At 38.4% G+C, this 9,352-nt stretch overlaps 1 protein-coding gene across 1 annotated transcript in view; it reads right to left on the bottom strand.

Moving 5' to 3' along the window:
* Positions 1 to 3,441: 3,441 nt before the first annotated feature.
* DARS1 (aspartyl-tRNA synthetase 1) overlaps positions 3,442 to 9,352 on the bottom strand; it is a 37,854-nt gene continuing 31,943 nt past the window's right edge. Inside the window, exons 10-16 of the mRNA XM_042041601.1 lie at positions 8,839 to 8,986; positions 7,775 to 7,921; positions 6,694 to 6,736; positions 5,979 to 6,059; positions 5,342 to 5,453; positions 4,882 to 4,953; positions 3,442 to 4,076 (exon numbers count right to left, since the gene is read on the bottom strand). Of these exons, the coding sequence (XP_041897535.1) occupies positions 3,985 to 4,076; positions 4,882 to 4,953; positions 5,342 to 5,453; positions 5,979 to 6,059; positions 6,694 to 6,736; positions 7,775 to 7,921; positions 8,839 to 8,986 (695 nt within the window). The 3' untranslated portion in view covers positions 3,442 to 3,984. The remainder of the gene's footprint in view (positions 4,077 to 4,881; positions 4,954 to 5,341; positions 5,454 to 5,978; positions 6,060 to 6,693; positions 6,737 to 7,774; positions 7,922 to 8,838; positions 8,987 to 9,352) is intronic.

The following is a 9,352-nucleotide window of genomic DNA, read 5'->3' as shown; positions in this document are numbered from 1 at the left end:
TTTCTTCTCCAGGCTGAACAGCCCCAACTTTCTCAGCCTGTCTTTGCAGGTGAGGTGCACTACTCCTTTCATTAACTTCATGGCCCTCCTCTGGACTTGCTCCAACACTTACATGCCCTTCTTATGTTGGCGACACCAACACAATAGGCGTGGAGGTGTCAGCTGTGGGCATCTTCAGCACAGTAGCTGCAGTGAAGATTCCACAAGGCACTGCTTTCCCCAGGAAGAAATCAGCTATGGTAGCTGGAGTTAAAACTACTCTGGTGTGGCCAGGGCACTGCTGAGGAATTCCCGAGAGACGCAATCCCCACACTGTGTGCAGGAGGCACTTAAGCAGCTGCTCGCTGAGGAGACCCACGCCATGCAGCATCTCTGGCTTCTGAAGAACTGGCCCAGGTGGTAAGGGTGTAAATTAAGCTAGGTGAGGATTAGGCCACAGTCTGGACACTTGGCTCCTCACTGGCACCGCTGTAGGATGGTTGAAGACAACATTTGCCAAGCGGTGCCATGGCTGACAGCCATTCCCGAATGGCAGCTGCTGGCACACAGCACCTGCCAGCAGGAACTACTTCAACATCTATGAAAAATTGCTTAGAATTGCTCTGCCACCTGCAAAGTCATTCATCTCTGCCTAAACTGGGAATTTTGCTGTAATTAAAGCAGCTAAGGGCTCTTTTTCAGTTTTGAAACCCTTTCAGAAGTACCAGTACCAGCAGCCTCCTGAAGAAGTGTTAGTTCATGTTATGGTGTGCTTGCCATACCATGAACAGAGACTTAACTGCAAAATGGTAAAGAAAATAAGAGACTTGTAGAACTAACTTGGTAATTTTTAAAACGCTTCTGGTGAGGAAATTGCATATTTTCTGAGACCATACTAGCAAAAATGTGCACAAGTTGGTTGTGAGGCTTGTTTTAAAACAAATAATCCATCCTAGGTAATTTCTCTCTCTCAAAAAAAAAAAAATCTACTATTACCCAAAGAAGAAACAGTAAATAAAATCTATTTAGCGAAGTTTCTGGAACCCCAGTATGAACCAGTCCAAGGCAGCCATATGGTGTTCCACAACAGATATTGTCAAGGCATTCTCCTCCATCCCTTTATTTTGCATGGAGTGGTGTCCAATATGCCTGGAATTGACAGGCACTGGGTGAGAGCACAAAGCTTTCCTGCTTTTCCTTTCCTTCTCCCCTGGCCCACTGGGCAGGGAGCAAACATCTGTGTGGTGCTGCCCAGGGTTACCCAGCAGGTGTGGGCAGCCATGGGGAGCCAGGCATGCACTTGGCTGCCAAAGGAACAGCCCAAGTCCTCTTTCCCACTGGGCAGATTCAGACAGCTCAGCAAACACAGATGGGTTTTCACAGGAAAATGGTGCAGTTAAACTTCAGAAGCAAACTGAAGCTTTGTTTTGAGCAGACTCCCTGGCCATTCCTAACCAATATGCTTTAACGTTCCTTAAAACCAGTTTAGAAAATTGCACTACTGTATTTACCATCTGTATATTATGAAAGAAAACAAAACCAAAACCATTTTACCTGGTGGAGAGGCAGCAGCAATGGACTCGTTGTAAGCTGCTAAACTTCCTGCAAGTTACTGGAAATAAAGAACAGTACAGGTTTTACTTTTCCAGAACTATTACACCAGAGTTGCTACCTATCAAAACACCATAAAGGTCTGGAATTATTATTTGCAGGGTTTCAAACTACGTTCTAACACTGTGCAGCTCCTGCTAAAGTATCCTGTTAAGATGACATTCAGGACAAATGCATTTTGCATTTTGATTTATGATCATAATTATTTTCTGTTAGCTAAGAAAGGCTGCATGAAAGGATTCAGCATACAAAAGAATCGGGGCCTCGATCCGAATTCTTGTTCTTGTGCAGTTACTGTGAATAAATCAAGCTACAGCCTAAGTTTAAATAGCTCCTAACAGAATTGGTGTAAGCACAGTTGTTACAGGCATGTATGCACAAAACTTGCTGCCAAATCAAGAGCAAGAAACAGCACCCAGGATATTTTTTTGTGGACAGGAAATTTAAGTCAGTAATTTTGCTCCTGGTTAGAAGAATACACATCCAAAGTGGAATATATTACCAGTTCTGTATGAACAAAAGTAATTAAATAAAATTCATTCCAGTTGGCTTAGCTAAATAAACAACAGTTTTGAAACTTGGATCCATCAGTACTAAGTCTGTGACAATGAGCTGTGTTTATAATCCACTTAGCTTTGCAAAGTACAACTGGGTACAATGTAAGATTTTCAAGTTAGTAATTTGGGGAGGATTCCACAGTAAATTAATTACAACAGACTCATAAACAAAGCTCCAAAGTGTTACTCCTTGAATTGTGTGACTTCTAAACAAAGTTTAACTTCTACATTTCCAGTACTTTACCTGACCTTTAGTATGATTGTTTTCTAATGGAGAACTCTTGTCATAAGACATTAAAATTAAGTCTTGTTCAATGGCAGCTGCAAAGATGATTTGCCCTTTTGTGAAACTCTATACAATTTATACACAGCCTCACTGACCTTTCTGTAGCAGAACCAATATGTGACTTCTCTGACATTTAAAAATCAAGGTAGCAACAATAACACAGAAATCATCCAAACCTACCTCCTACTGAAACCTTGATCATGTAAAATGTTAAACAAAAATTAAATCAGGAATTACAAATATGTATGAGTATTAGAGTAACTATTGCAGTACCCAAGTCAGGAATTTAATCCTTTGGTCTTTGGCAGCAACACTTACAAAATGTTTTAAATTTGAAAACCAACTCTCAGATGCAGTCCACAAAAGGAAGTTTCAGATACACTGGTGCCTCTGCAAATGTAAGGAGCATCCTCTGGGTTGAGAGGAAGAGGACGATGAGAAGTAGCTTTGTGCACTGCTGCAAATTGAGGAGTTCAAGTAAGTGAACAATCTAAGAAAAAGTATGTCTACAAAGAATTTCAGAAGTACTCTGCCTTACAGAAACATTCAGTTTCTCTACATGCACAAATATGGGCTGTTCACAGCATTTATAGATTAAAAAAACCTCTGAAATAGGGTGGCTTACATAATTTGGGTTTTGTTTCCTTGGTGCATGAAATCCTTGTTTTGTTTGTTAGCCCAGAGGGTGGGTCAGGCAGGAAAACACATGACCTGCTCTCAAACTCACTATCCATTTATTTTCTGAGAATATTGTATTTCCCTTATGTATTCCATGAGCATGTGCAAACTTGCAACCATTCACAAATAGTAACATAAAATAAAGACCATGCCTATGGATTTTATACAGCTTTCAGAAAAAAAAAAAAAAAAAAGGGGGGAGGAGATAGAAAGAAAATAAATTTAAACTTTAGACAGTTACTACATCTGTAAAAAAAACAAACCAAAAAAGCCTTATTGATTCATTATTATCTTGTGAGGAAACAAAGCAAAAAACCAGACAGATTTGTATCTAATTTACTTTGTGAGCTTTATTTCAACCTGTTTTAACAACTTCTTATGAAGACTTCTTGTTAAGAATGCTCTCACCTGCTTCCCTACCTGACACTCACATAAATGATCAACTGCCTGGTCTCTCCAGATTTTTAAACTGCAAGCATCCAGTCACTTTATCTTGGAGCCAGTACTTCAGAATATTCAATCTTGCTGATGTAAGTTAAAAATGCAAAATGGTTATTGCATAATTTATTAAAATGTTTAGAAAAATGATACGATTTAATATGACACTAAAATACTAATTCAAAGTATTCCATTTTCATTAAAAATGTGCAGTTGCCAATACAAAGAGTCTTGATCCGTTAAAATAGTTTACTTTAAATAAACAACTAAGGATAAAAAAAATTACTGTGGCACTTAATAAAGGAGAATTTTGTTTTTAATTGCATATCATAATGCTCAAATCAATCAATACACGTTCATCAGCAGCAGGGGCTATGCCTGCAGCCAGATCCTATTTGCCTGGCAGAGCATTCCCAACTCTCAGAGCAGCTTCTGTCAGGGCGTCAGGCGTTTGGGATCCCTCGGGAACATGGAGGTCTGACGGACGTTGTGTAGCCCCAGGTACAGCATGGTTACTCTCTCCAGCCCTACAACAGAGGAAAACAGCCCAGCAACACAGTCAGTCTTTGTTCAAAACCCTTAAGGAGCTGCAGGTGCTTCCCAGCTGAAGCCAGCCTCACACAGCAGTGTGAGCACAGCGTGAGCCGTTCCCATTATGGAACTTCCTAATCCATGGGGCTATAAGCACCCCAGCCATGATGGGGTGGAACCAGATGCACACTTGTTCTTCCATACACCTCCTACGTTAACGTTTCCACCAGGAACAGCTTGAACCCAGGGTTAATTCTTGTGGTATCTCCTGTTTGGCTGGTACCTTGCCACGAGGACCATCTACTCTGAAGAAAAGATGTAGCTTCAGCTTCCTTGGTGTCACTTCTAACTGGCCTAAATTATATTGGATTACCTGCAAATGTTGCATGCTCCCAAAGAGAAGAAGCAATCACTTATTTCTCCTCACTACAAAACAGCTTTGTCAAATACACAGAGACCAGTGGCTGCTGGTATGATGGTGACTTTCATAAATCCATACATAATACACTTTTCTTGCTTCCTTAAATTTTCCTCATTGGTCAGATTTGAAAGTGATGTGCCTGGCTAGTGAGGTGGCACCCTTGCTTGTGATCACCTCCTTTTTAAACTTGCCAGACTGTGCCATTAATATTTTGCCTATTTATTTTATGATGATCCTTACATTTGAGCTTCTCTCCTTAAATTCTCCAGGATAAACAGCCCCACTAATTTACGTAACAAGGTCACTATTCTGAATTTTATACTGAGCTCTCCTTGAGACTGAGCAGTATAAGTTAGGCTAAATAAAAACCAGACACTTACCTATTCCACCACCTGCGTGAGGAGGTGCACCAAACCGAAAGGAGTCAATATAAGCCTTTATTTTCTCCAAATCTAGAAAGGAAAAATACTGGTTTCTCACCTGCTTAATAAATCCCAAGCCAAACAGACAAGTGACTGCAGGACTACAAACACAACAAAAAATTTACAAACTAACAGTGAGGTTTTACTCACTGAACATATAAATTGTCCAGGGCTATCTAGAAATTATGACTGTAACAGTTCTGTTATATAATATTGTTAATAACTATTCAGCAAGGTGTTGCTGGAAGACTCACTAGCTTCTTAATACCCCACTCTATATGGTTAAACAGAATTAGATGGATTAAGAATGAGACAGTACTGTGATTTTACCACTCATATAACAAATTCTGCCCCAAATTCTTCCTCTAAAGGACACAAATCCAACCATGACTTATGTTCTTTTAAACTGTCTTGTTACCAATGCCATGATGCTTTGCTCTTTCTGTCAGCAGCTGGGGGTCGTGAATTCTCTGAGCTCCAGACAAGATCTCCTCCCCTCTCATGAACATATCATACGAGTTAGAGGTTTTCTGGAAACACAAAAAGGAGTTTAATTCCTACCTACAGTTACTGCATACGTTGCAAATATTCACCTCTCAATAACTTCACTTATGATATCCAAAGCTCTAAAAATGACTGTTTTCTGCTAAAGTGTCTGCTTAAAGTGTCTGCTGCCCTGGAAGAATGTTTTTGCCACTTTTCAGTGATGGCAGCAGTGTTTGACCATGGAGATCTCTTCATAAAGCTCTCGCAGCTTTTGCTCATTTCTTTCTGGTATGCTTTCACCAGTAAAGAGTAACTGAAAACATCGGACAAATCATGTAACCCTGACCTGATCTTGTTATCAGAATTTTAATTGTAACAGCAGATCATAGGAGGGCTGGAACTAGATGATCTTTAAGGTCCCTTCCAACCTAAACCATTCAATAATTCTACGGTCATATAAATATACTTTATCTGCATTGTCAAGTTATCCCTACATGGAATAATAAAAAAAAAAAAAAGGAAAAAAAAAGGAAAAAACCCCATTGACAACAAGAAGGCATTTTACTTACAGGGTTGGCTGGATCTGGCATTGTATAAAAAGGCCTCACAGCAAGAGGATATTTGTCAAGAATATAGAAGTCTGTGTCGTACTGAAAGAAGGTAATTTAGAACAATTAGTACAAGAGAAAACTACACAAAGAACAAATTACAAGAGAAAGACAGAACCAGTGAATCTTTGAAATAAAATTTTTAAAAATTCCCCAATAACTTCCCACAATATTGTCTAAGTTATCAATAAAAGTGGTGCATTCTTTCTCAGTTTTTCAATACTACTTCTAGTGTAAACTTACAAATGTTGAGCAGTAAAATGTGTTGCTCTAACAGGTACTTCCTTTTTTCCTCCCAAAGGTCTCATCTTCTCATAGATTTTGTTAGAATTTGGTTTGCCTTTTTATTTTTTTTAATTCTCCTAAGAACTGGCTTTGGAACACACTACCCTGTTTGGTGTCCTCAGTATAACATATGATAGAAATAAATATAAAAGATTGAAAATGGTTTGAAACAGCTTATTAATGACAAAGACAAAACTGACAGTAGATGAAATACACAGCACCAAAATGGGAATGCAGTCAGACAATTAAAAAACGGTAATCACCAACTCTTCACAACTTCTGCGTGTTCTGAGATACTGTCTACATGTAGGTATTTACATCAATCCCATAACTCTACAACATTAGGTTTCAGATTCAGTGACAAATTTATTTATTCTAAAATAATTGTTACCTTTTCCTTTACCAGGCGTCCCAGGAGTTTTTCATTAGGTGTGCTGAAAAAGATTATCAACATTAAAATGAAGTAATTTAAACCTGTACTGCTTATATACTTCATAAAGCCCAAAAGATTACAAGCTACAGAGCTGCTGCACCCTGACCCTTAAAAATCTAGTACTTGTTTCTGACTTTTCTGGGTTGTGCACACAGAAATTGCAGAAATAAAGTCTATTTATTTGTTTCTAAATATTTTGTACTGGTCCTAGAAATCCCTTAAATTAACTGGTACCTAAGGTCCTAGAAATCCCTTAAATTAACTGGTACCTAAAAATATTCTTGCTCTTAATATAACTTCTTCCTAGTCACCATACTGTGATTACTGAAGAACTGCGTACTCTAGTTCCTATTGCCATACATCTTGTGTATGACACAGTAAGTGAGAAACACCATGAACAGTTGTTGAGCAAACAATTTTCCTCCATCAAACTCTTATGATTGAAACTTTATTTGATGCACAGATCATTTAATTTAAAATCACACACTACCCTAATGGTGCTGGATATATTATGGGGTAGAACAGAAATGTTTTAATTCATTAAATGTCTTTAGTAAAGTTTATATATAAACTGCTAATTAAACCATCTCTCAGTAAATTAATGGGAATTTATCAAGATTGTTTAATCATTTTCCTGAGAGGTGGAAGGAAGAAATGGAAAGGTGTTACCTAAAAGAAAGACCTTAAGGCAGCAGAATTTTTTTGTTTAATCCTATTCAAAGACACGTGACAATTCACGTGAAGGACTGCAATTGCTGGACAAACAAACACTTCTTTTCCTTAGAAGGTTCAAGTTGCTGTCACTTTATGTTGTCGGTTATTTTCTTTCAGATTTCAGAGTTTGTACCCATAGCCTACATTAAAAGAAAGGACTATTTTCACATCCACTCATTTACTTGTCAAGAGATCTGGACAGAAGTGCTGTTTATTCCTCTAACAGCTATGATTCCTTGTTGAGGGCTGTCAGGTGCACAGTACAAAATGACACTTCACTACCACTTTCCCAAGACTCTGACACAGTCAAGGTACTGCCAAGTACCTCAGATCCTCTTCATCACCCATCTCCACACCAGCCTCTCGCAGCATGGCCACACCTTCACAGTATTCCAGCCTCAGAGTTGGCTCCAAAAACTTAAATGGCTCACATGGGAACTGTTTGCTCACTGTCTGAATTTCAGTCTGGAATCTATAGATGAAGAAACACGAACAGAAGCCAAATACAAAATAGTCAAGAACTTGCACCTAATAATGATTTTGTGATTTTGCCACAAGAGGTCCCTCTTGCAATATAAAAACTGTATTAAAGCCACTTCTGGAGAAATTCTGTAATGAATTGTTTCAACAAAGTTAATGCATCTACTTCAAGGATGTTGATATTTCACTATTCAGTTTAATTCCTTTTGTAAGAAATAATCGACTAGGTCAAATTTTCACAGTAAAGGCACTGAGAAATCATACCTTTGATTTGTAGTATTTACCTGGGTTCTTTTCTGATTTGAGTAATAATCAAATATATACAAGAAATTTCCCTCTGGACAGATAAAGATTTGCATTTCTGCTGGCAAAAGAGTCTAATTTGTAAGCAAATGGAAACCGCTTTCTAAACTTCTAGCCTGGCTTTTTAATGAGTTAGACTGTGAATAATGGAAAATAATCCTTGGTGTTATCATGGAACAAATGCAGGCTGGTACAGTAATTTTTATTCAGGAAAACTTTCTTATATAGTAAATATTAAAATAATTTTTGAAATAGAAAAATCCACCAGTAGTGGCACAAAAAGAAGGACATTCTAAATTACTGACGCATCACTACTCTTAGGAAGTCCTTTCAACAGCAGACAGCAAGTTTCTTAGTGCAAGCCAGCATACTCCAGGAGATGCTAAAAGTAGTTTATTGGCCTATGGCTTGAGTGAACTTTAAAAGTCAGGCACAAAGAAATAGTTGAGAGCAAAGCAAAAATATGTTTTGAAGTTGTGCTGTAAACCAGATCGCCAATGATCATCTGACAAACTGAGGATAAAAGGCTTGCCTACTTCATACCACAGTGCAAGAGATGTCAAACAAAGAAAGTTGCTCATTAAAAGAAGGAAGTGCTCTTATTACCTTTCCTGAAGCCCCTTGAATATCTGCACCAAGGTATCTGCAATCTCATCTACCACTTCATGATAGTGATAATTAAAAGCCATTTCAATATCCAGACCAACAAACTCAGTCAGGTGTCTGTGTGTATTGGAGTCCTCAGCTCTAAATACTGTAAAAGTAAACAACAGAAATCCTAACTGACCTGAAATTATCATTCCAGTTGCAAAAATAGCAATCATTAGCATTTGGATTAGATAGACATGATGACTTTAGACGTGAAAATTCTCACTGAAAGACACAAATGAAACCAGCAGCCTCAGAGCATCATTTATAACAGTGACAGCATTACTGCAGCTGTAGTACTCAAAGGATACAAGACAGACACAACCCATAGAGAGGATCTCCAGTTAGACCCACAGACACAAGTGGAAAAAACAGACAAGTCTGCAAGCACACAAGAACTTTCAGATTTGAAAACCGCCTTTTTCACAGGAAATGGACTTCTACACATGTGTGTCTTCTGGGATGGGTACAT

Source organism: Corvus kubaryi, unplaced genomic scaffold, assembly GCF_017639235.1.
Source record: "Corvus kubaryi isolate FWS band 111438036 unplaced genomic scaffold, C.kubaryi_AGA036_p1.0 37396, whole genome shotgun sequence".
Taxonomy (NCBI): Eukaryota; Metazoa; Chordata; class Aves; order Passeriformes; family Corvidae; genus Corvus; species Corvus kubaryi.
The sequence above is the reverse complement of the archived record's forward strand: the minus strand, read 5'-3'. Positions and strand labels throughout refer to the sequence as shown.